Below are 27665 nucleotides of genomic sequence, written 5' to 3'. Positions count from 1 at the left end.
TTCTTGGTGTTTTTCCATACAAAATACTCCTTCAATGGACTGCTCCTCCACTTCTGGAACAGGCATGCCGAGCATCTGGACCAGCATCCATTTGTAAACAACTTTTGAACAACATTTGCAGCTGCTGACTTGATAGTGTATTTGATACTCCATAACTTAGCTGGTTTCTATTATATGTTTTAAAATTAAAATCAATCTTATAATACTTCTACTTTTGTTGGTGTTTCTACAATTTGAGAATGTACCACAATCCACGTTCTAAATTCAGTATTGGCTGGCAGCTGCAGATGCTGAGGGCCCCTCCCTCCAGCAGCAGCATAATTGGGAGTTTACCGTCTGTCTTTCCCGGGGCGAACTGCCACAGAGTAACCAGCCATCCAACACACACATACACATGGAGAGTGCACCGAGAGTTCAAGAGCGCAAGAGTGCGTTTGACTACAATTAAGGGGAGTGGAAATACTTTGGAGAAGTTTTAAGTTTATCCATCCATTTCCTTTTGGTCTGGACGACGTCGCGCTAGTGTCCGTGCTGAAGATTACTTTTGTCTGAACGTCAGGCAATTAGGGATAGTGACGCTTCTGCCCTCTGTGTGGGCATGTGTTGCATGTGAGAAGAGACGGAGTTAAATGCGCAGGTAAGAGGAAACAAGCAATAACGATAACGAAGATGCAAATCATGTGGCGTAACGTGGAACTCTGATGTACTTTTTAAGTTCATTTCATGATTTGTAGATAGATATGACTTTCCAATTCGAAGTAATGTGTAATGTATCTTGCGACGGTGATTGATGTTGTCCAGAGCTTAGCTGATTCGAAGAAAGAGCCATGTATCAATTCAGGTTTTACTTTAATTTAATTTAATGTTCATATGGTTTTGACACAATGTGTATGCCGGTTATATTTTACTTTTCAAAACGTATCCTTCGTCAATAACGTGTCTATCTAACATTTTGATATTTCATGTATTCTATTACTTCAGCAACTTTAAGTTCTGCAGCACAACTTTACACATTTCCTAAATCCAACTTTTGAAAATCAGGATTTTGGACTTGTCTCTCTAAAATGTCAACTTTTTAAGAACTTCAGGACAGCTTTTCTTCTTTTTGTATTAATGATGAGGAGCATAACCCTCTTGAATTGCTGAAAATGTAAAAGAATCAAAGATCTTTACATTATTTTCAACAGAAAACAGCAATATGTTTTTTAACAGTGCTATCACTAATGGGTTGAAAGTTTCCTTTAGGATGTAAAATCCGAAATGTAGCATTAATATATTCACACTTTACAGTTAATTAAGCTGAATGTGCACCCTCATGTCAATGTGTCACAGCGTGTTTTTATTTTAATCCGCTGACAGATATATGGGGCACGATAGATATAAATATATGAGTAGTTGGTTGAGTGGCAGAATGTTATGGTATACCAAATGTGCTTGACATGTGTTTAGACAGTTTTTGATAAGGGGGGTGAATGTGGGGGCTTCAACCTCAAATGAAATGTGACAAAGTGCACTTACACAGCCTTTTCACTCCTCTTTGATGATCCAAGTATTCACATTGCATCTCTCCAGTACATTAAACATGCTATAGTGAACTTAACTTATGGAACTCACTGTGATATATGTGTTTCTGTGGTTTACTGTGCAGCGTATTGGGAAAAAAAACAGCCATGTGTGTTTAGTGTAGTTATTTAACCATCCTTCCCTTCCCTGTAAATCAAACAGTCTCAAGGACCCACTCTGCACTCACTGTGCATCTAAAGGTTTATCTAACCCCCTACAAGGCGCTTTGTGTTGAGGGGGTGTTAGAGGCAGAGAAACTATGGAAGTGAGGCAGAAAGAGAGATGGGAGCTGTGCGGATATTGATTTCCCTGGCAGTGTTTCAGGGCTTTCGATCAGCATGACTGGGGAAAATAAATTATTTCTGCTTCGGGCCACAGAAAGACAGCTTCGAAAAATCCTGTCTGATTTTCTCCTTTAAACATTGTCCAAAAGTGACGTCACTGAAGTGGTGTCTGCCAGGAATACTTAATGCAGACCACTGTATACACAGCAGCTGCGGATGGAGCAGACTATGGGCTGCGGCTGAAATCACAACCTGGAAATGTACGCTGGGGATCTTTAAGGACTTGGAAGAGAATTTTGAAAAGTGACGGCATGCTTTGAAAAAGGTTTCTAGTCTAATTTCTGTGAGAGCTCTTTTATAGTTTGGAAAATAGATTTGTTAAGTATAATAAGTTATTATAAAAATAAAAATAAGTTATAATGCGATTCTGGTACGTGGTTCCCTTCCCTTTGTTCATTGTATCAATTTTTTCAAACTCATGTTGTGCTAACCCTGAGCCACTGTTCTTGTGTTCTATGTTGCTTGTCTGGACCGATCAAACATTACCCGTAAAAAAAATCACAGCAACAACATGAAGCTGTGTTATGAATGGCCTCCAGCACCATTCCTGCGCTCTGTGACGGCGTCATGTTGTTCAAAGCTTTTTCCTGGACGGTGATGAAAACTACAAACCTAAAGAGGTCTTTCTCAAAACTCAACAGGATTTGGTTGGGGAGCATTATTGAAACAGATTTGTTATCCTATGGAGTTTCCAGAATCACATACAAAGTAGCAAGCACCTTTACTGCAGTGGTGATGTTAGTCTGTTTAAAAAGTCTACAACGTCTAGGTGCCAATGACTTGCAGACAGACATTTCGGCTAGGTTTGCCTGCCCTGCAGCTATTTGGCCTTCCTTCTGTCTGTACTGAACTACACTGGAGCTGGGGTGGAGATAACCACATAACAAAAGCTCTCCCAGGACTAGGAAAGAACAATTGAGATACTTTCCACATTTGTTTTTAGAAAGTAATGCTCTTGAGAGGAGTTGTTGCATAGCATACATGGGTGTACCCTTATATCCTCAGGCCGTCAGGAGAGTGAGAGCACTTACAACTGTCAGTCTCTGTTTAGTGTTTTCATGCCCTATTACTCCCATCTGCCTACCTCAGGATGGTATTAGCTTACACACGCACATATGTTCATACATGCAGACTCTCATACACATTCAGAGATGCAGGCTTGGGTCATGGCCCATTCATCATGTGTCGAGTTACTTGTGTTGTTGTCCCATATTAATCGGCATGTATATCCATACTCCGTTGTCTCAGTTACACGGTTGTTTCTCTCTGTTCTAAATAGCCTCTCAACTTTGTTTTTCCGTAACCATCCTCTCTATCGAAAGGAGTTAAACCCCAGATCCAGTGTCTCTTCCCGCCCCCGCTCTCCCACCTCTCCATTCAATCTTGGTGTGACAGCAGACCCGAGCTGGCACTGTGTGACAAAGATTGGAGGATTAAACAGCAACATTAAACATAAAGCAAGACTTAAACAAAGGCAACACAAGCAATATTATGTGTCTTTGGTGTATTTGGTTACCATACCAGCAGTTTCTTAGAGTATTTCATACCAGTGTTTTCAGATAACAACTAAGGAAGGGACAACATGTGGACAGACAGGAACTCAGGGCTGGTATTTTTATTCCTATCCTTAGGATTTTCGCCACAGACATACTCTTCACCTCCAAATAGCAAGGACTTCCTTCCACTGGAATGTAGTCCAGTCTGGGCATTTCCGTCCACCGATTTCATGCGTAGAGGTTTCCCAAGCGTGATTGTCATGAGATGTCTGTTATTTTGAATGTGGTTGTAATGTGTTTATGTGATGCAGAACAGGGCCGGAATGATTCACTCTGAGAAATCTTCTCATACTCTTCTTTACTAGCAGTTGAGTTAACAGACAGACTGGTTTAGTTGTGTGAGAGGGGCCTCCTGAAATCAGGCAGCCGTGGTTTTGTGATTTATAGGATTTATTTGCAGGTAAATGGCTGCAGGAAATACAGACTTTCCTAATGTCAAGGGATCAAATTATCCCTGTTCTAGTCCAAGGAGAGGTATTAGATATCCCTACCTCACATGTTTTTCTACTAAGCATCTATTTATGTTTTAGGGCTAATTAATGTCTGCATTTTTAACTTCAAAGCCCATCTATGTCTTGATCACTCGGTTTGGATGATTAGGTTTTGTGCGCAAGGGGATATTTTATTTTTGCATTCATGGTTTTGGAGTGATATGTAATGATGGCACATTCTGTGCGTATTGATACGGTGTTTCACTCAGATAATGTGGGGTAATGTTTGTGGTTGGAATCTATAATGAATTACAGCTTGCTGCCTTGATGTTTACTTTATGACTTGACTAAACAAAGTACTGAAAAAAGGAGCTATACAACAAAAGCTGCTGAAAAGCTTTAGTGTATTATTTACGTTGAGGTTTTTGATCTGAGTCCAGAAAAATATTACATAGCCACGAGGATCACATGTTAATTTACTTGTTCTGTGGCAACAGTTAATTCGCAGCATACCGTTAAATACCATTAAGCCGTAGCAAGTGTTTGATGTGTTAATATTATTAAGGCAAAATAGTTTAGATTACAAACTGTTGGACCCTATAGATGAACATTAATATTTTTTATTGGTAGCCTTAGGAGACAGAGCTGACAGTGCTATTTTCAAAAGTATTTTAGTTTGTTATTGAAATAAAAAACACAATATATTCATTCATTCATTCGGTGCCACTGCCAAGACATAAAGCTAACATTCTGCGTCTGTATTTGAACAATGTTTAGTTTTCCTTTTTACTGCCATCCAAACTATATGTTATAGCCAGCTGAACAACTTTAATGCTTTTTCTATATGCTTTATAGTTTGTGTTAAGTGAACACACCAACAGTGTGGCCTGGTGGCTGTCCTGCATGTTCCCTTTGAGACATGAACTCACACAGACTCACTGGCGAGTTGCATGCTTGCTTAAATACAAGGTAAAAAAAAGATGATTGACTGTTGCCAAGAAAAACAACAAATGTCTTGAGAGCTAGAAACAATTACCTATGTTGTTCTGCCAGGTCAGTGCCTGTGGTCGGGGAATAAAGACAAATAGCCTTGCTAATGCACTCTGTCCTGTGGAGATGGAGGGGTTTGATAATAATGTACGCTACAGGGCACCAGGGTGTTGCTAAATGCCTCATTAGGGGTGGTCTCTGTGTGAAAATGCCCATGGCCAAAGTACTTCTTCACCATCTGCTCCTTCCTTATGTCTGCTGACAACTTCTGTGAATATTGTTTCTTTTAAAAGTTCAGCTATCTACATGTCTAACATATCACCCTAGCAAAAATAGATTATATCGGTAATTAATGGCTGTTGGTGAGTGGTCGTTGATTTCGCACACCATATTGGTTTGATGTTGAGCCCACCACTGGAAAGTCCGGTTTATTTGAGGTGATGACATCTATAAAATGCTATATGTTGGGCCGAGATCTGAAGCAAGCAGCACCATATTTGCTGCTAGCTTTAAATCTGTCACCATCGCCATCAGGATGGTTTCCCATCACACCCTGCACCGTGTGCCGGCCATGCTGCCAAAGACAACAGGGGCTGTAGCCGCCAGGAAACAGGGGTGTTAGCTTAACTCACATGGCACAAGCTGTCTGATTATTCTCTTTTGCACCTCTCTATCTCTCACACTCTTTCTCTCTATCTCTCTTTTCATCTCCATTATCCACCATTTCCGAAGTATCGACTGGCTGGCAACGCATATTGTGTCCTCCCTTGCTATATCGTGTGACGATCTCCTGTTGTCATTTATTTCTCAACAGATGGAGAGTTCTAAATCCTCCTCTTCTAACACTTGAGCTTTCTCCTTTGTTTGGGGTGTATTCTTCCAGAGGGGTGCTGCACAGGCCTGTACTGCTGATAGATGGTGGCACTCAAGCGGTAAAGAGAGATACATTACTCGAACGCTACTCACATGGGGGAAAGCGTGTCACTACGCCCCTGAAGATACTGTAGGAAGGATGAGCCCCACCAGCAGCACTATCACTGTCGCTCACAAAGTGTGCAATGACCGCTCCCTTTCTCACTCTCTTTGCCGATTGCCCATCCATCACACACAGCTCTATATCTGTATTTCTAACCCTGAAGGTGTGAAGGTGCCTCAATTTGCCATCTTAAGTAAACAGCAGTCTGTTTATCAGGGTCTAATCCTCTCCAGTTTGGAGCTACGGGTTTTGGATGTTTGCCACTCTGCCCTGATTCTCCGTAATGAGCTCAAGTTTCAAACACCAGATGCCAAAAGTGGAGAGGGAAAATAAATGAGGTGGAATGATGTTGTACTTTTACAGCTTGAATTTGTCTGCCAACATGCCATGCAAATCTGTGTGTGTAAGCTTGAATTAACGTATGTTCATTGAATGTCAATTTCTCTAATTACATTACAATACATACACAATATTTGGCCCTATTTATTCCCTATACTGTACGTCCAATTCTTCAACATGCTTTGTTTCAGTGCAAAGAGAAAGACTTCATTCTTAATTTACAGAGCACTGTGATGACAAATGCGTCTTCATCAGAGTCACCATGCTTGGTTTCAGTACTTGAGCTGTGTGAGTGTTTGAAACATCCGATCTATTAATTTAGGTTGACATTGTTTATGTTGTCACAAGACAGGTTGATGTGTGTTATCGGACATGGGGGTAGAAAGAAAGTAATGAGGGCAATTTAGCAGTAAGGTCTTTGGGGGAGGCATTCTTTTGATGCATTCATTAATTTCTTCATCGATTGTTTGGTTAATTAGTAGCTAGGTGGCTGTGGAATGCAGGTTTAAAAACACGGTTCTTCGGCAGGGTGATGCACTATACATACAGAACTGGCATACAGAATTTAGTGGAAGGTTGAGTTAAGGATGCACCCCTTTGCTTGAGTTGGCACGAAGAAAGAAACGTGTGTAATTGTGTTGATTAGAGTAAATCAGCAACAATAAACTAATACATATATTTACATTCAGATACCTATGAATAACCAGAGAGTGGTTTCTAAATTCATGCAGAAGTTGTTAGTTGCTTGTAAATGAGCTCTTAGTTTTTGATTTATTTATAATAATCTCTTATTTATAATGTTAGCAGAGAAAACCACATCCTCTCTATTGTCAGTTGCATGTCCTTTGTTTCGTGGGATGATTATATTTGCATGCTTGAAAAAGCATAGTTTTATGCACAGAACAGGTTGGACAAGGCTATTGGAAATCAGCACATAGAAAAGAGTAACCAAACAAACCCACTGCATAATTGACAACTTTTAATCTTACCATCTTTGCTAGTTCAAAATGAAAACATTGCCATATGGCGGATTTCAAGTTTCATCCTCAAAGATTTCACCTTGTCCATATTCAATTTGTACACGTCGCTCACGTTCTTCTTGCTTATTAGTGCTAGAAAAGGCAGGAAGCGTTCCCATGACTGTTCACTCATATGTCTCACTTTGCATTGAGTGTGAACTAATGTCTGTGCTACAGGCCTCTTTAATGCACTGTGAAGTCCCAGACATTACATGGCCCATTTTTTTCACAGGACATAAAGCAAGAGATGACAGGGTCATCAACCAATGCTGAAACTATAAAGCAGTATCATTTAGCTTAAGAATTAAATGAGTTATCCAAGTCAAAAGAAGATAGAGGAGATAGGGAGGACGTGAAAGAGGCATAGCCGAGTGAAAGATTGTAGAATGTCACTGTTTTGTTAGAGTGACCTTTGTTTTGGGCAAACAGATTTAAGGGCGTCACAAAAGGGAAGCCAGTGACAGGCAGCAGCTGATGTAGGGCGGGTAAAGAGAGGGGACATGCCTGCGGGGCTCCATGGTGAAACGACTGAATAGTCACAACAGAAACCCGTGTGTATATCCTGCGCAATGTTTGATGAGACTGCACACACACTCATGCACACACACATGTATTGCTCCTCCCTTGCTTGACTCTTTACTCCGGTCTACCTCCAGGGTTGCAGAAAAGGATAAAGTGAAAACGGAACAAGACCACTCCAAACACCATGAAGAAAGGGGACGTTGTTAATCAGAGTTGGAATGAAATTGGGGCTCTACACTGCATGTCTGGCAGTAATTATGGCAGCAAAATGAAGAGGATTAAGGTACTATCCCACCCAGGGTTCACGTTAGTGGGATTGATGTTGTTGGCCACTCTGCCTTTTGGAGCAAGCATCAAACAAACTGTCCCAAGGGTCAAACTCAACTATAAAGGTAAGAAAAAGTTTTGATTTGTCTGAGATTTCTTTTAAATGTTGTTCCATAATTTACATGTACTTTAATACATTTGATTACAGTTTGAACCAACATTACATTTGGGTAATTTCATTTGACATATTTCATTGTGTGCCTACAACTTTTGTCATCAGCACATTTGCACCTATCTGTACTTATTGTATATAAGAGGTACATGACCATAAGCATTTCAGACATTCAATTAGCATCTTTAGAGGCATTGTTTAGATTTTGTTCTCCCTCCTAATAACATCTGTCCCTATGTGTCTCTCATTCTCTTGCGGTTTTGTGCACAATGCCAAGAGGAAATGTAAAAAGAGAGTATATTACACTCTGCTGTTAAAGTCAATGGTCTTTGAAACAACACTGTGAAGTAGAGTAGGAGCTATGAGACTCACTTACTGATGTATTAGCCCACCTCTTAATCCCCCCTGTTTGTAATGTTAGATGGGGATGAGAATGTTCCCTTGTCACTTTTTGGCAAACATGCCATCTTGACATAACCGTATAACTAGGGGTGGGCGATATTGAAAAATATATTATCACGATATTTTTCAAGCAGTATCACGATAGACGATATATATCACGATATTTTTTCGGTTATTATGGTTATTTTTCAAGTTACTTAACAGTACAAGCACCTACAAGGTAACAGAAACTAAAACAAAAAGGAGTAACAGACCAAAATAGCATTTCAAGCTGGTTTTATTTCTGAAATGAATCCCTGAATGAACAATTCAACATTTTGATATGGCTTCAAGGCATAGTTTCTCAGTATCAAAAATAACTTTCTGAGGTAGCACTAGCACGACAGTAAGGGGAATACTTACTTCCGGGTGTACACTTCTCCGTTATCCAATGAGAATGGGCGCTCACATTGCCTTTAAGGGCAGCCGACACAAACGAATGCCGTGCTTCCATGAGTGTCAAATCCCGCCGCAGATGGGAATACATTGCAATCAGTTGAAAGCTATTTGCGTCCCTTTATGACGCTGAAGGAGCCTCGTCTCTGTGGCTTCAGGCTTGATCGCCGTTCAAATTACAGTTTTAATGATCTCAATGAGAATGGTTAGCGTTTGATATGCACGCAAATAAAATAAAATATAAGCCAACAGAATCAACCAAGACAATAAATGAAGTGCAATACTGTCTGAATTCTGACTAGACAGCTTTAGAGCATGTCTTTCACATCAGTTTATTTTTGTTCTAGTTTTTTTTACATTTTTTTATCACGATAGATACGATATCTCTGAAAAAGCATATCGTGGAGACCTAATATCGTCAATGTGCACTGCGTCTATGTGTTTAGCTTTGCGTCAACTGTTTGTTTTGTGCCACCGGAGAAAAGCTGAATTATGGTTCCCCCTAAAACCCATCCTTAACTCCAGTGCAAACTTTACTTCAAAGTCTCCGTCCCTTATGCGTTGTATCAACTACCAGAAACCACACAAATAAACTTCAGTCTTGGTCCATAAAATTGAATCCCCACTTGCCTAAAAGTAAAATCACTCTGACTTTAACCTCCAAAGGCACTCTTCTGGTCAAAGGCTTCCAAAGCCCATGGCTGGAAATAGATACACATGTATGTCCCGTGTGTCCAACATAAATATATGTAAGTAGCTGAAGGAGTAATGATTGCTGTGGACAGTGTTTACTCTGCAGTTATTCTAGCATTTAGTCTACAGTTTGTCTCGTTTAATGTTTTTTCCTAACCCACCAGATAATAAAATAAAGCACTTTATTATTTCACATAGCATTTTAATAGGGCCATATATATGAGAAAACTTATTTGATACTCTATCAGGGTGTGTCTCTTGGCTTTGACTATGACTAAACGTTGCTGTTCATGCAAGAGGCCTTATGAGAAAGTAAAGTAATGGTTTTCTTTTCTGACACCAAATTTACAACTGTAGAGCAATGTCCATTTCTGGCTCTCTCCGTCAGAATGACTGAATCAAAGAAGAAGCCAAATCAAAGCAAAATCACCGCCAACCCAATCCACACATCATTCACACATAACTTGTCATCGTCTCATCAGTGTACGCTCTTCAAAAGCAACACCACCCAGCAGTGATCACTCTTCAAACATCACATAACCCCCCCCCCACAGTGAAAGCACAACTCCAATGAGTGGAGGGTGAAACGATCAAAGCAAAATCATCCCTGATTGAAAGAACACCTCCAAAACAACTGCCTTGTTCCCCAAACTTATGAACTCTCCACTTAAAAAACACAAGTTCAAGTTTCGTTCAGATCCACATCATATTATGTACATCGAGGCCTTCTTCCAAATGAAGTCATCTGGTTCAAATACTTCTAATATGCTGCACATTCAGATTATTGTGATGACTTTGTTCTTTATGTGCGACCAATATTAGTTCATTACGTTGTTGCAATCTGTCATTAGTTTTAAGGTAAGGTAATTAAGCATTACCTTACTCATCCTTTGTTAGATGGTTTGCTCTTGTACAATAGCAGACATTACATCTAGTTAATCAGCAGAACCTAAACCTGTTGGCAGCAAGCCGACATGGTGAGGACTTACTCAAATACATGTGTGGATGAGAGGAGGAGCTAATCAACAGCTGTTAGGGGGAAGAGGGCTCGGTGTGGACCACTATAGTAAGCGGCAACAGCTAAGCAGGCTGTTTGAATGGGCTCATAGTACTACGTGTTTACAGAGCAGATTAGCGTTAGCCAAAGGCTAGCAGGCCTAATCTCTCTGTGAGCTTTAGTCTGCTTTAGTCTGCTGGGGGCATGATGTTCAGGGGTGTGAGATATGAGCATGTGGCAGTGCTGTGTGTGTTAGCTTGTGTAAAGGAGGAGGTATTAAAGCAAGATTGCGTGGTGTGGAGGGGTCGTAGAAGTTAAAATATTGAAGGTTGGTAACCCCTCCAATCTTTCACACTAAGAGGGTAATCACAATGTCAATCCTTTCAGAGTGACTCCCCCACACTGAGCCTGTGTTTATTCGAGGCATGTTGCTATACTGATGACATGAAAAGAGCCTGGTGATAGAATAGATTTACTAAGATCAAGGAGATCAAGGACACAGTACTGGGCTGAGAATGTAGTCAGATATGGAAGCTGTGAATCAAAGCGAAACTGCACCGTATATTTTACATTTTATGTACAGTTTATTTAAAATATACTACTATAAATCCTAAAGCAGTCAAAAGCAAACTACATCATCATCCTATGGTTGAGCACCAGGTATTCCACGTGATCTTATCATGATCTAATCTCACATTGCCCATGACAGGCCTATGGAACAGCTAAAGTTCATCACTTCGTTTTCTGAAGGTGTTCAGTCATTTGTAAAATAAGGTTTAGTCAGGAAAGATCTGAAAGAGAGATGAATGTTGTTGGACATCAAACATACATTTAACAGCTGGTGTTCAACTATGATATGTATTCATGGGTTATGAAAATACCCTGATGAAGATATCTCATAGTGCATGCACCAAAGTGCTGTGCTGTTAAATGAGTCTGCTACTGTATCTCTTCTCTATCAGCATGTAAGGTGTTAAACCCCAGAGGATTAGCCGTGTTTAGCTCAAGACAAGACTTGTCTTCTTTTATGTAAGAGGAAACCCAGTGATTGTCTTTGAGACAAGTGAATTGAAGAGAATAAGTTAAACTTGACAGCCTAATCCTGCTCAAATAATGTGTACAACATCGTGTAATTCAATGCTAGATGGTGCATTTCTAGATGTGAGCTCAATGCACACATTGTACTGCAGAGATGTATTAATCTCTTTGTTTGTGTCAATGTCTTTCTTTTACTTGCTCTGGGCCAGAACTGCTGCAAGCCGGCAGTGTATCTGTGTTTTTGGGCCCCTCCGATGGCCTCCACTCCCACTCGCTGCTGCTGGATGAGGAGAGGGGTCGTCTTCTGTTGGGAGCGAGGGATAACATCTACCTGCTCGACCCTGACCATCTGGCCAGAGCCCCAAGAAAGGTAAACCATGTTGTGAATTATACAGAATATGCAAATTATATATAGAACAATATTAAACATTCCAAGGCCAAGAATTCATCTAGTGCAATAAATAAACAGCAGATTGTGAGTTTGTAGCTGTCACGGCCATTTGTTATACATGACAGGTTGTTTTGGTATACTCTGAAGTGTTTACAGCTGTTTTAAGAATCTCCAACACCCTCTGACCAGAAAATAGTGGTCTAAGATATTCAACTTTCAATAGGAGATGGAGTATCTGCTCCACACAGAGTAGCATTTGACCCAGTCCTTAGACATGCAAACGTCCTAATATCCTCTGTGATTTACTGTTAACAGCGCAGTGTTATATAGATCATAAAGACTCCACATGCTTCAGCCCATGACCCTTAAATGAGGCTTGTCATTAATTGGGGTGATTTTCTTTCCCCCATTTGTTGTAAAGCTGAATTGAACCCTGACGTGTATTGTTTTAGAGAAGAGCTCACCTTTCAGTCACCAACAGTCTGACACTGTCTGTCGGGCGAGGTCAGGGTCACCATGTTGGAGGACACACGCACAAGTATAAACACATTTAAGGACTACACACACTCACACTTACACAAACACACAAATGCATTTGGACAGATGCCATATGTTAAAGTTTGTAGATGTGAGTGTGTGTTTATGCAGCTGAAGTTGATCCGCAAGTGGGACGACTGTGTGTTTATTTGATTTTATCTGGTTGTTTTAACTCTTAGTCTTGCTCTCAAAGTGTTGTCTTTTTGTTGCCTCGATGGTTATTGATACTGATGCCAGGGAGATATGCACTGAACGTTTAATTCTCTTTGCCCTCTGAGACCAGCCCTTGACAGTGAATATGATCTAGAAAAGCAATCTTGCTGTTTATCAGTTAATGAAGAGGCATACCTCGAAGAAAGGGACCCTCTGGTACTGAAACACAAACAAATAATCTCTGAGCAAACTTTCCAGGTGTTTCTACCTTGATTTTTAGCAGATAGCTGCTATGTTGTTAACTTTTTACTACAGTCTTTAACAATCCACACATGCTGTGGTTAAACTGGGCCACTGATTACTTTTCTGAACTTTAAAACCAGTTTAAGACCTTCACTGGCTCCACACCGTACTCAGTCCACACATCATGTTGTAACACTGGCTTTCTGTATGAATTCCTTTGCGGCATTGCATTGATATGGAATCATAAGGTGTTTTAATATTTATGCAAGCGTATGTTGAACCATGAATATGTTTGGCGATAGCTCTCCTTGGTAGGATTTAGGCGAGGTAACACGCTAAGCACTTAAGCCTGTTATAACACATGTATGAACAGGATGGGGAACATTGATTTTATACGACCATAGCTCTCTCGTACCAGCACCTGGAGCCTTTAATTATTGTACAACTGAGTTCAGCTTTTTAATAATCCTCAACTCGTCAAAGAGAGAACATTTTGCAACGCTGATTTTATTTTTTAGCACTTTTAATATTACACTGGAAATTGTGCAGGCCAAGGGGGAGTACAATGCAAAATTAAAGATAACAGAAGAGCAACCGATACAAAAGTTCAGAGGGAAACAGAAATATAGAATAGTATTATGCCTCTGAAGGGGATTTTGTATTGAATAAAGAACTATGGTGCCTGTACTTCTCTGGTACCTTGTTCCACAGTTGAGAGGCCCTCGCTGTAAAGGACTGGCCTCCTCTTGCGTTTAGCCTTTAAGAGCTACTACAAAGGACTATCTGGAGGATTGTGAGCTGCACTTAGGCTCATTTAAGGTTAGGGGGTCATGAGTTTACTCAGGAGAGCCCATTACATTGATCCATGAAATCTTATATTCTACTCTAAAGTGCATAGAGATTAAAGATACTAAAACACGAGTATTATGCACTCCCCTTTTAGATGTTATGAGAAGTCTTGTAACTGCTTTCTGAACCTTCAGCAGGTTGAACTTGTTTATTGTCATTTCATTATTTAAAAAGGTGTTATTGCATTTCAACATCCTGGTAGAGATGCAATTAATATGTTAATGACAGTGTGCAAAAAGGCTTAAACACCTATATTATAGTTACATATACTTGGAAAATAACTGTGAGGATTTATTTAGCATTTGAGATGTGAAAATGTTCTTCCTTTTTTATCTGTCATTAGATTAACTGGCCTGCTCCGAGGGACCGAGTCGAAATGTGCAAACTGGCAGGAAAAAATGAAAATGTGAGCACTTGACTACTTCAAATCATATCATCTCTTCATCATTTTATAATAGCTAATCCTTGCTCTTTTTTCTGTCCCTTCTTGTCGTAGTTGGAGTGTGCTAACTTTGTTAGGGTCCTCCACAACTACAATCGAACACATGTTTATGGCTGTGGGACAGGCTCTTTCCACCCCACTTGTGCTTTTATTGAAATCACTGGCCGCAGAGAGGTAAAGTAGACATGAGAGAGAGAACCTCAGCAGTAGGTTCTCTTATTTATTTATTTTGACACAAGGTCAGGATTTGGATTTAATTTAGTGAAGCTTTCTCTTAGGATGGCGTGTTCCAACTGCTGTCGAGTACAGTGGAGTCTGGCAGATTGAAGTGTCCTTTTGATCCCCTGCAGCCGTTCACCTCGGTCCTCTCAGGTACCATCACACAACACTCTGACAGGCCTTTTTTGCCTTATCTGTCCCGCACCAGATTTCTTTGGCTTCACGCACCATTAAACCAGGAATAAATTATGTTTCTCTATAAGTCTCTGCTCAGCTGTTTGAGTACATTTGCATTTGTCATGTGTCTGTTTTCCTGGCACTTTTCTGTAAATTATTTTGCTCAAGAAAGCAAAGCAAGCAGACATTTCCCAGGAAGCAACACAGTCACTTGGCAGACACTTGTAAACAGCAAGTGCTTTTGAGCCTTATCTCTCCTTCACATGTTTGTTTCTTGAAATGTTTCTGTAGATGAGTTCACCGAGGTAAGTCAATAAAAAATGGAAGGAGCTAACAAGAAATGGAAATGGTGTACATGTTTAATTAGATTGTGAGAGGCTACTGCTATTTGACTTTCCTTGTACAATAATCTTCTATACGTGTGGTTTTATTTTCTGCATATCTAATGGTATGATTGATTGACCTTTGCTTGTAATCCAGATCAGTACCTGTATGCCGGCACATCATCAGACTTCCTGGGCAAAGACACAACGTTCACACGCTCCCTCGGCCCTCCACCTGACCAGCACTACATACGCACTGACATGTCTGAAGAATACTGGATCAATGGTACACACATGCTTGCACATATCCACATTAGCACGCTGAGTGCACTAAAAACTTGTTATTGCTTTTTCTTCAAACTTCCAGCCTCTCCACTGATACAAAGAGCCTCTCTGTGCCCTCAGGATGGTTATTGACATTCCATTGCGGAGGAAACAGCCCACTTATTCATTTAGCTGGAACTTTTATATGAATGCCATAGCTGAACAGGGACCGCACCTACGGGGGAATTTACAGTGTGCCACAACATTCACAAGCTTAGTCACACAAGCGCAAAGCCACACACACACACACACACACACACACACACACACACACACACACACACACACACACACACACACACACACACACACACACACACACACACACACACACACACACACACACACACACACACACACACACACACACACACACACACACACACACACACACACACACACACACACACACACACACACACACACACACACACACACACACACACACACACACAGGCATGCAGAGTCATCACTGATGAAGGAAACTTCTCTCTGTGTTTACAGTCTCCAGTCTCAAGTGTTTTACAGCCACCGATGGGTCGTTGTGTATCAACAGTTGTCACCGGGATCTAAATCCTTACACATGGTCTCCACATTTCACAACCAGGCATTCAGAGATATTTGGAGTAATTACGTCACCCTCTCTCTATAGGTGTTTGAGGACTGCTTGTGTCGGCGCAGGGCAGGCAGAGAGAGAGAGAGAACACGTCACCTCTTGTTTCTGCTTCTTTCCAATGCTGCAGCACTAACAATGACCTTCTGTCGCGTGTGTTAGCAGCGTACATTAAGCAGTTCCAGTCGGAGAATCACCCTCTGGGGTTTGGCTCTGATTCTAGGGGTTGAACTAAAGTGAAGTAATTTCTCTGCAATACTTAAGTCTTTGGACTTGTTCCCGCCTGAGTCATGACAACATGCTGATGATTGTCTCCTTTCATCACTGCTGCTTTCAACATCATATCTAGTATGCATTGTTTATGCTGTTACACTGTGCAACAGCTTAACATGGTTATCACTGATTAATCTAAGCATGTTTGTTTTCTAATGTGTTAACTTGTAATATTTACAGTAGCACATTTATTTATACTACATCTAACAGCTATAGCTACTAATAATTAGCAGATTAAGATTTGAAACACAAACGTTTAGGATCATTTATAAAATATTATATATTTGTTTGAAAAACACTTCGATGCTCTTTATTTTTTGATTTGTAAAGTTCAGTAATCAGTATTTTCAAATTACCATCTCTCATGGTAACCAACTTTGCAGTGTCCCTCGCGATCTTTCACAGAAAAACAGAGCAAGAAGGACAGTTTGTGTTGGTCTATCCATTGGGTGCCCAGAAACACAAATACAAAATAATGCTAATGTTGTTCTGTGTCTATTTGATGTAAATGGGACAAAACTGTTTGCCAACATGTTCAACTTTTATATGTTTTTGTATGTTCTTTATTTGTTTTCAGTTTGCTTTTACTTACTGCTCTTACCTAAATAACCTGGCATATCACTGCATTAGCCCATGTATCAAACTGTATGTCAAATTGAATGTACATGTAGTCTATGCATAAGCTTACTTCACATCATTACATCATACATCCAGCTTTCTGTAGGAATAGTGAACGTTTGTAAATAAGTGCTACAGTAGGTGTAGTGTTAATCCCACCTCAAGGCTGCAGCTCATGGCAAATCCATTATCTGACTTATTTTAACAATCCCCCCCCCCCCCTTTTCTTTTCTCCCTGCTTCAGAGGCCAGGTTTATATCAGCTCATCCCATTGCAGACACCTACAATCCAGATGATGATAAAATATACTTCTTCTTCCGCGAGGTTTCGTGGGAAGGCAATGACAAGAGCATCCTGTCTCGAGTGGCTCGTGTGTGCAAGGTGAGATATTACACAAGAGGGAGGAGGACAGTGCATAGGTATACAGAGGCATGATGGTGAGGATATGACATATGGGGGACAGGTTGTGGGGAAAGGGTAGGTTTAAAGCCCAAACAAGCATACTTCTACATTACACAGACTATGGGACCCAGTTGGTAATATGAATGAATGAAATGGTGCATGTAAGATAGGTAGGACTATAGAGGAAAATAGCAGGAGGGAGTCATGACTCCTATAGTGATGTGATGGTCTTAGGGTCTTTGTGGCAGCCACTACAGAAGTGTTTTCTGGAGGAGGCCTTCCTGATACATTCTCCTTTTGTAGTCATTCAAAAGAGTCTGTCAGGGAGCAAATCATGTTTTAGCCTCTTTGTACCCTGCTGACAGGGCATTCTCAGTTCTGCTGCTTACATTGTCACTGAGATCGATTATTTGCACCATCTCGTGGTCATATTTCTTTAACCAAAAGGATTTGCTTGCCTTGTCCATTCAAAGGGTGATAAAGAAAGGCTATTTTGTGTGGTTCCATTATATTACATGAGATTATGTTAATTTGACAGATGTTTTTTGTCCAATGCAATTTAAAGACTCAGAGCATTCAGCCTCTACTGGAACAAGAGCTACATTTCATCATTTAAAAATGGCTAGAAATGCAATGAATGCAAAACTTCAAAGTCAAACAGAACAATTTTTTGAATCAAAAATGATGTTCAGTTGTTAGATGCTGCGAGACATCTGAGAGGCGTATCATGCTTCACTGCCCATTAAGTTATATTTGTCAGCAGGACAAAACAACTGTTATCTCGGATGGCACTGCACAGCTAACAGATTCATAATTGGGGACCTTTTGTGTACCGTACAGTGTAGCATTAGTCATTCCAAAAGGGACTAGCCCACACAGCAATTTTCAATTAGCATTCGGAGGCCTATTGCTACATTCTTAGAAAAAAGCTTTCATCGTGTTTATGACTTGGGAGTAAGCTGTAAGGCAGACTGGAAGGACATTCCTCTGGATTACAGTCTTTTTCCTTCTCTTTCAGCTATCTCTCTCTTTCTTTCTCTCTCTCGCTCTCGCTCTCTCTATGTTGTTTTTTTCCTTTACTTTGAATAATCAAAGAAGTAAGGGCACTTCACTTCAAGCGCTTTGAAGATTATCACCATTGTAAAACATCCTCATTAAGGGCTTCCATTTTTTTGTGTGTTTTTGTGTGTCGAACCATAACAGCCTTTCCTGTACAACTAAAGCTTCTTAATGTCCTTACACACCAAGCCGATTTTCGGCGTCGATAGATGTCGGGCCTTCGATGAGTGTCGTGTCGCCCTACTCAGATTGGTGTGTCTTGGTGTGTACTGCACCGTAGTGTATTTTCGGCCGTGCCGACACCTTCCGCCGCCGATTCGACATGTTGAATCTGGAGGCTCTCGGCCAAATAAATCACTCTGATTGGCTGTTCAGCTTAGCAAATCAGTGCATGAGAAGCGAAACGGAAGTGAGGGACCCAAACAAACTATTAAGAAGGCAAATCTGAGATTTCATTTAACTCCAGCTCTTGACACAGGTTCGGGAAAGCCCCATGAGCTTCTCGCTGTAGAGTGAAAAAAGATCCTTACACACCAAACTGACACCAAAGAACACGTCCCGACGGAACGTCGCCTCACGTCTCCTGTGTCTTGGCCATGTTTCGCACTGGAACACACCGCAAAGACTTCAGCCGACGGCCAAGTTGCACGTACGAACTGCTCATGCGTGAGTGACAATAACTCTCCTTACCAGCAGGCGTCGGTAGTGTGTATTAGTCATTCAAAAGAGGCAACAACCGGAAGACAGACTGCGTGATACACAGAGAGAAGAAGAACAGACAGCGTGATATAAACAAACAACAAATAGCGTGTGTGTTCCATTTTCACTCTACAGCGAGAAGCTCATGGGGCTTTCCCGAACCTGTGTCAAGAGCTGGAGTTAAATGAAATCTCAGATTTGCCTTCTTAATAGTTTGTTTGGGTTCCTCACTTCCGTTTCGCTTCTCATGCACTAATTCGCTAAGCTGAACAGCCAATCAAAGTGATTTATTTGGCCGACCGCCTCCCGATTCAACAAATCGAATCGGTGACGGATGGTATTGGCACGGCCGAAAAGACACGATGGTGCAGTACACACCAATCTGAGTAGAGCGACACAACGCTCATCAACGGCCCGACATCTATCGACACCTACATGTATCAATGCCGAAAATTGGCTCGGTGTGTAATGATCTTAAGTTAAGGTGACCAGATTTTCAAAATTCAAACCGGGGACATTTTGAGTTTTGCGGTCAAAATCTCATTAACATATCCAATTTTCTTCACTGTTAAAGAAAAAAGGGGGACAATTCTGGTTCAATGTAATTCGAACATTTTAACTGTTGGATACAAACAGAAGGACGATAGCTCATACAAGACTTCAGAGGTCTTTTATTTTGAAACTGTACATCAGATTGTCCAGATTCTCTCTGAGTGATTCGATGGGGTGTCCTGCTATCACCCTGAAGTGCAATAAGTCTTTGATACTCGATAGTTTTGGTTTTATTCTTATCTAAAAATAGAGGGATGATAGCTCATATATGAGACTACAAAGGTCTTTTATTTTGAAACTCTACATCAGAATGTCCTGATCGTCCTGATTCTCTCTGGCTGCTTCTCAGGTCGATTAAATGAAATCCTTGCTTCCCTCACTTGCGTCGTTTCCCTGCGTTTAGTCCCTCCCACCAGGGAAGCATGGAGAGACGCAAGGAAACCACGAGAAGCAGGGAAATGAGTTTTAAGAGCAATGGGACGTCCTTTCCTCCGGAGCGTCACGTGAAGCGACGTCCGTTTGTGATGACGCTGCACAGCTGTTCGTCTGGCAGCAGCCAGCTCTGTACCCGTTATTTCCACAAACACCCCCGCCTCTGTTCGTGCACATTTACTGACATAAACATTAGTATCATCTGTTGTAGATCCAAATACATGAAATAAAATAAGAAGTCATTCTCAAAAAAGATAAACGCCATTCTTAAAATGTATTTAAACGAACAATAGTTTGATTAATATTGATTAGAGTGCACAATAGGAATACAATTCCCGTCCCGTGAGGTTCATGTATTTTCTTCACTCCGCTGGGGTATTGCTCTCATGTCAAGAAGCATCAGATCAGTGCATGCACCGCCTCGTCCAATCAGTGAGCGATACACAGTAAGGGGGCGGGGTGAGTATCTGAGGATTTCATCGGAGGATGGTCTGGTGGTTCCTCGGTTATCGCTCCTCCATGATCGCTCCTCGATCCTCGATCCTCGGTCCTCCGGCAGAAATAAGAGCCATGGGACGGTACTCAAGATGGCGCAGGCAAATCAACTTCCGGTGAGACCGAGGAGCGAGAAAATGAAAATAGTCGACCTGAGAAGCAGCCTCAGAGTGACTAGGTGGGGTGTCCTGCTATCACCCTGAAGTGAAATAAGTATTTGATTGACTTCGAATGACTCTTTGATTATGGACAGTTTCCATTAAATACTAATCAAAATATAGATGGACAATATAACTAATTTGAGATTTTAAACAGCATACATTTTAAATTGTGCTTCAGAAAGTAATGTTATTTTAGGAGTGTTGTGAGATGGTGTCAACATCAATTGAAATTAATCAACCAGTGGAAATGTCAGATATGTCTTCATAACTGTATCCTTACATTTTACATTCACGCAGTTATAATGTGGTAGTTATACGTAGTTTGTTTTTAAAGTATTATTGATCACATTATATTGTACATATTTCTTAATTTAAGATCCAGTATATATGAATATGTTTGGTGTGTTTTTTTAGGTATATTTGTTATTGACCGAGTAAACGCTTTTATTTTGAAGGCAGTTTTTACAGGCCTCTACCGTAATGCATAGGATATTCGCGCACCGCAATACAAAGTGCGGGCTGGCTTGACTGTGTTTTCCGAAGTGGGGGCTGGCTTGACCACAGTCTGTTTACCCAGTGTTTCCTGACATGAAACGTTTTTATTTCACCTTGCTATGTGTTTTAACGTATATTAAAAAACGGGGACATTTCCGGGGACAGTTTCAACCGGGGACAGTCCCCGTTTGTATTGGCCTGTCCCCGGAAAACGGGGACGTCTGGTCACCCTATCTTAAGTTGGTGAACTATCCACATTTAATGGGCAGGATATCTTAAGTGTTCTACTCCTTACAAAGAGGTGCACTTGAATGCTCTTACATTAGCTCATTAAAGGTCTCTAAAACAGCAATTCAAGATAAAACCTGCATTATCAGTCTGCAGCCTCGCTTAATTTCAATAGCTACTTTTCCAACATGCTGTTCCTTTCTCGCTTCATGTTTTATTGTCGGCTCTCTGTTTTCCTTTCTTTCTCTTCCTTTCCCTTTTAAATTACCCCCTACTGTCTTTATACTAACAAGTAGCTCTCCTTTGTGCTTGTTAAATAAACAGATTCAAACCAGCGGCATGCGCTGTTTATTTTCCTTATTAGCGCAGGAAATCAGTTAGGCTGCGATGCTGCGTGCCTGTTTGCAAAACCAATAGATTGATTACAGTGGGTTTGTGGTAAAGTACAAATTGTATTTATTATTTGTGGTTGTCCTTCTGGTTATTTGAGAAAGCTGCAATGTGCTGACTATAGTTTTCTTAGAGTGACTGTGGTTGTGTTTCAGAATGATGTGGGTGGGCTGAGGAGTCTGACCAATAAATGGACCACGTTCCTCAAAGCCAGACTTATATGTTCCATCCCTGGACCGGACGGAGTGGACACACACTTTGATGAACTTCGTAAGTGATTGTAGGATTAAATGTGAAAATCTAGGCCACTATAATACATTTTATCTTTCAAATTGGACTTCTGAGAGCAGGGACAGCATTTCCAACTCGGCAGTAGGAAAGTGGTAGACATTTTTTTTGTGTGCAGATAAAGGTAAACAAACAAATATCCTTTATTTTGCTCCCCCTTTTTCCAATAGAGGACATATTTATGCTTCCTACCAGAGATGACAAAAACCCCAAAGTGTATGCAGTGTTCACCACCTCCAGGTAAGTTAAGTATTAATCATACTATCATTTTCATCAAAGGCACTTTCTCTTTAACCCGTTTCCTCTTCTCTCAGCTCAATTTTCCGTGGCTCAGCAGTATGTGTGTACAGCATGGCGGACATAAGAGCTGTGTTTAATGGACCCTACGCCCACAAGGAGGGGCCCGACCACCGATGGGTAGAATACGAGGGAAGGATACCCTATCCCCGTCCTGGAACGGTAGGTTACCCACTAAAGGGAACAATATTAAAGATGATTTTCTATTCACAAGTTGGAATATAATCCTCTATGTTTTTGCTAATTACAGAATAATAAACATGGCTTAATTTAAAAGTACTGGATTCAAAGAGTGAAATGTTCATGATGCTGTAGGTTATGCATGCTCACATCTGCGCATGATGTATGACATAACCTTGGCTTTGAAGAGGTTGCTCAACATATTAATCAGACTCTTGTTTTATTTTGTTTACAAAATGTAATCAAGGAAGGGAAAGGCATGTATGGGGAATTCAGTGTATGCTTCAGGTGTGCAGCTGTTTAAGCTTTAATATATACAGCATGGGGGACCTTGGGCGACACAGATGTTCCAGATGTGCTTTGCCTACTGCTGTTCTGCATTTGACCACCAGATGGAGGCATGCACCATTACATTTTTATACACAAACCACAAGGTGAAGGAAATATGTGAAACATGCACAAGAGCCACTCGTGCTTTAAATCATCATGTCATTTTGAACATTGTTTGTCCTTCAGTGTCCCAGCAAGACATATGACCCAAGGATCAAGACCACCAAAGACTTCCCAGATGAGGTGGTCAGTTTCATTCGATTCCACCCTCTCATGCATCAGTCTGTGACTCCTCTGACTGGCCGACCCGTGTTCACACGCGTCCGAGTGGACTACACCCTGACTCAGATCGTGGTGGACAGAGTTTTGGCAGAGGATGGACAATATGAGGTCATGTTTCTGGGAACAGGTGAGAAACCCACGTCTCCTCTGTCTTCACTTGGAGTTCTATTTTTGACCAACAGAGGGCAATAAATCACTATAAATTGTCATCAGCCATTGACACTTCTTTCCTGATGCGATTATGGTCTAGTTGTTAGAAAGATTTATGAACTTAAGGTTGCAGTATTCTTACTATGGTACATTTTTAACAAAGTATTTCTCAAAATAACGTCAGAGGAATGTGGAAATTGTGTCAGTCCCTTAGAGAACAAGAGTAAGAAGAGTATCTCTTAGTGCTTGTTTTATTGTGCTTGTTTTATTGATACAAATACAATATTCATACCTGGCTAGTTCAAGTAATTCACATTTGAATGGAACATTGATTTTGTGTGGTTTGCTTGATTCATGTCAATCACCCCTTTTGCTTCCCGTCTCGCTCTCTGTCGTAGATGCCGGCTCAATCCTGAAAGTGGTGAGCATCACTCAGGAGAATTGGTCAACAGAGGAAGTGGTGCTCGAAGAACTCCAAGTTTTCCAGGTTTGTCCACACACACAAATACAGAAACAGATACACAGACTTTCATTCACTTCAAGTCTTTGATAAACGATGCCAACTGTTCTCTAGCTTTCCTCCATGGGATAGTGAAACATTAATCATGCACAGCTAGAAACTGTGCACCACAGATGGATCTTTCTGAGCTATTTATCCACAAATTCATCTGTTACACAAAATACTCTCTCAGTGTGTACATATTGAGGTGATAAAGCTGGTGACGTTTATTTGTTTTACTTTTTGCAGGTTCCCACTCCCATCCTCAGTATGGAAATGTCTTCTAAACAGGTTCGGCATCATTCTCGTAAACACATTTCACACACTCTTCCAACACTATTTACTATTTTCAAGTTGTGTGTTTAGGTCTGATGTGGCATGAACAAATTATGTTTGTTCTCCAATTCATAAACTATTAAATTTTACCCTCTCTCTTTAGCCATTTATCTATAGCTCTCTCTCCCCCCTTGCCTCATTATCTTAGGGTCAGGGGTGTCAGTAGACACTTCAACTCCAATCATTGCTTCCATAAATCTCCAGCAGTGTTCACCCTGTGTGTGTGTCTGTATGCTCGCTGGTGTTTTCAAAATGTTGTTTGGAAGTTCAGCCTAGGAATCTCCAACTTAAGGCGAGTCAGAGCAGGTCCTTACTGACATTTGTAAGAACATCCTTGAATCTCTGTTGTTTTTTGTTGTTAAGAATTTTAGCTAAATATACATGAGAAGAAAAAACTGTGATGGATGTGTACTGGAAAAAAAAACGGTCATAATTTTCTGCATGTTTTGCAATGTCTAACCAAATTAATTTCCTTTCTAAATAATTCATTTGAACTTGTACCTTCCCTAAAGCAAAGTGTGGTGTGTATTTCATTATAGCAACAGCTCTATGTGGGTTCAAGTGAAGGGCTAGCCCAGGTCTCACTCAGTAGATGTCACCTGTATGGCCAAGCCTGTGCTGAGTGCTGCCTGGCTCGAGACCCCTACTGCGCCTGGGACGGAAACACATGCTCTCAATACGTCCATGCATCCAAGAGGTAAGATACAGTCTTGAAAATTCACAATCGTACAGCATTAACCAACATGAAAATGTATCTTTATAATTCTTTTTTTTGTTAAGAGCCAGTAGATGGATACAGTATTCACAGTAAACATATAGGAATTAAAAATCTGTTACTCTTTGCACACTCAGGACAGGAACAACAATGGTGTGCCTGTTGTTGACTCGTGAACTTAATGACAGGCCATGGTAACTTGTGCTCAAATGTTCTAGGTTATGAACCCAATGCACCCACATCGTTTTTTAGGTGTATTCTGCTTTACATCACTCACCATATAAACAAAGAGAGGTAACGCTGTGTTTATAAAAAAACACATTTTATATCAAGGTCTGTCACATATCAAAACCCAAACCCTATAATCTGCTTTAAACTGACCCTTTGTTGCCCTACTTATCCATTGTGTGTGTGTGTGTGTGTGTGTGTGTGTGTGTGTGTGTGTGTGTGTGTGTGTGTGTGTGTGTGTGTGTGTGTGTGTGTGTGTGTGTGTGTGTGTGTGTGTGTGTGTGTGTGTGTGTGTGTGTGTGTGTGTGTGTGTGTGTGTGTGTGTGTGTGTGTGTGTGTGTGTGTGTGTGTGTGTGTGTGTGTGTGTGTGTGTGTGTGTGTGTGTGTGTGTGTGTGCGTGTGTTTATTCTTGGACTGTCGGGCAAAGTTCATAGTTCTTGCCAAATATGTTTTCTATTTTGGCTCTTGTCACATATTCAGCATTTTTCCATTCCAAAGGTTATTAGTCCATTTGAGGCATTGGTTTTAGATGCTGTTCCTCAACTGATTAATGCTACTGTCATTCCATACCTCTACAGTTCACTTCTTGGGTGAAAAAGCACATATGAGTGTTTTACTGCATGTGTGTGTTTTTGTTTGTGTGCTTGCTCTTCAGATTATATACCCTACAGTTAGAGGTCACAATGCCATATTATTGGCCAGTGGAGATGCTGTTATGGTTTGTGGAACAGTGGAGTTTCTGCGTTTGGTTTCCAGTGCTATTTGAAAGATGATCTCCACAGTGTCAGTGAGTGTAGGCTACAGATGTCCCATCACAGTGGACTGACAGAAGATGGAGGAGGTCAAATCAATACAAACTGAAGGAGCGGAAGTGAGCGTCATCAAGCCAGAGGCCAAAGAAACATTGTTTGAATATCACTTTTGTAGGGAATAAATAACTCTGTAGTAGACAGAATGACTTCAGAACGTGTGGTGTATTTGCCTGAGGTTTTACAGGTGTTAACTGGAGTAAGACACTGAAGGTTAACAGTAATCAGAGGTCACCCTAAATCACATGTAAAGTGGTTCTGAAAAAACCCTTTGCTAAAGGTAATATTCAGGCAACTTCTTCACATGTTCATTCATTTTGAGGTGTGTAAGAGGTGTTTTTTTTATTTACTTATTTTCTCCAATCCACCTACACCAAGGTTTTGTTTCTGGCTCTGTTTTTTTGTTCATCTGTCAGCAGGGTCACTGAATAAACTACTGGCCCACAATTCAATGAATTTGGAATGGGTATCATAGGCCAAGGACAAGCTCATTACACATAAGAAAAATCCAAATCACAGGGGGTGGGATACAAAACGTATTTATAACTTTTGTTAGCAATTTGAGATCAGTAAAATGATTTCCTTGTAAAATGCAAGTGAACTTTCACTGAAGTTCGTAAAACAAATGATCAGAATCAGCTCTCAATGTGTTGTTTGAACAGTCCAAGCTATACACAATAAATCATCCTCTTTGCCAAGTGCCATTCTATTTTTATGTTTTATATTTTTTAATGTTCTGTCTCAGTTGAAAAATAACTGCAAATGGATGATTTGTGTGAGAAAATATGGTTGTCGGCACTGTCTCTTACATTTGATCAAAATGTATTTCCAATCTCTTGCAATCTATTTACACGCTGTGTGTTTGTTTTCCAGGCGAGCCAGAAGACAGGACATCAAGCATGGAGACCCAGCCAGCCAGTGCTGGGACACCAAAGACAGTACGTAGACTGTGTTCTTTTAATAAATGCAGCCTTTATCTGTCTTCTTAAGAAAATCTCTCTGCGAGCTGTAAACACACATCCAGGAAACAGATAAATGAATTACTTAACAAGTCTCAAGAGGATACCTGCAAGACATCTTTTTTTTTAGAACCAGAGAAAAGAGTTTGGATCAATAACAGTCATGTTTTCTGCAGGTCTTGTTGGGGGACGGGTGGAGGAGAGAGTCCTTTATGGGGTGCAGAGCAACTCCACCTTCCTCGAGTGTATCCCCAAATCTCAACAGGCTCAGATCCGATGGTACATACAGAGAAGTGGATCTGAACGCAGAGAGGAGGTCAGAGAGTGCACTAATCGACACACACACACACACACACACACACACACACACACACACACACACACACACACACACACACACACACACACACACACACACACACACACACACACACACACACACACACACACACACACACACACACCACCATCATCACATAAACTCCCTCATTCTTTCCTTTCTCTATATTTATATATTCACTTTGAAGTTTGAAGAGGGACTTTGTTTTATTACTGTACAGGGGTTACATGTTCTTCATGCCAAGTCTTAAATCTGAGAACATGGGCAAAAAACAGACCTTTATCGCTGCAACAGTAATTACTTTTAAACATCTGAAAACACATTTGACTTGGACAACTTTACTTGCTATGAGCCTTAAAGGTCCCATGTCATACTGTTCATATTTCCATTGTTGAGGTCTACTAGAATAGTTTAAAGTCTGCAATTTTCCAAA

At 40.7% G+C, this 27665-nt stretch overlaps 1 protein-coding gene across 1 annotated transcript in view; it reads left to right on the top strand.

Annotated features, from left to right (window-relative positions):
- Positions 1-361: 361 nt before the first annotated feature.
- sema3d (sema domain, immunoglobulin domain (Ig), short basic domain, secreted, (semaphorin) 3D) overlaps positions 362-27665 on the top strand; it is a 35065-nt gene continuing 7761 nt past the window's right edge. The window contains exons 1-17 of the mRNA XM_034085933.1: positions 362-637; positions 7875-8132; positions 11954-12114; positions 14261-14323; positions 14414-14533; positions 14638-14731; positions 15236-15364; positions 17151-17287; positions 21975-22089; positions 22278-22347; positions 22422-22566; positions 23101-23323; positions 23745-23833; positions 24095-24136; positions 24721-24878; positions 26807-26871; positions 27069-27208. Of these exons, the coding sequence (XP_033941824.1) occupies positions 7925-8132; positions 11954-12114; positions 14261-14323; positions 14414-14533; positions 14638-14731; positions 15236-15364; positions 17151-17287; positions 21975-22089; positions 22278-22347; positions 22422-22566; positions 23101-23323; positions 23745-23833; positions 24095-24136; positions 24721-24878; positions 26807-26871; positions 27069-27208 (1959 nt within the window). The 5' untranslated portion in view covers positions 362-637; positions 7875-7924. The remainder of the gene's footprint in view (positions 638-7874; positions 8133-11953; positions 12115-14260; positions 14324-14413; positions 14534-14637; positions 14732-15235; positions 15365-17150; positions 17288-21974; positions 22090-22277; positions 22348-22421; positions 22567-23100; positions 23324-23744; positions 23834-24094; positions 24137-24720; positions 24879-26806; positions 26872-27068; positions 27209-27665) is intronic.

The sequence above is a fragment of the Pseudochaenichthys georgianus genome, chromosome 6, assembly GCF_902827115.2.
Source record: "Pseudochaenichthys georgianus chromosome 6, fPseGeo1.2, whole genome shotgun sequence".
Lineage (NCBI taxonomy): Eukaryota > Metazoa > Chordata > Actinopteri > Perciformes > Channichthyidae > Pseudochaenichthys > Pseudochaenichthys georgianus.
This window is presented reverse-complemented; position numbering and strand designations above follow the sequence as displayed.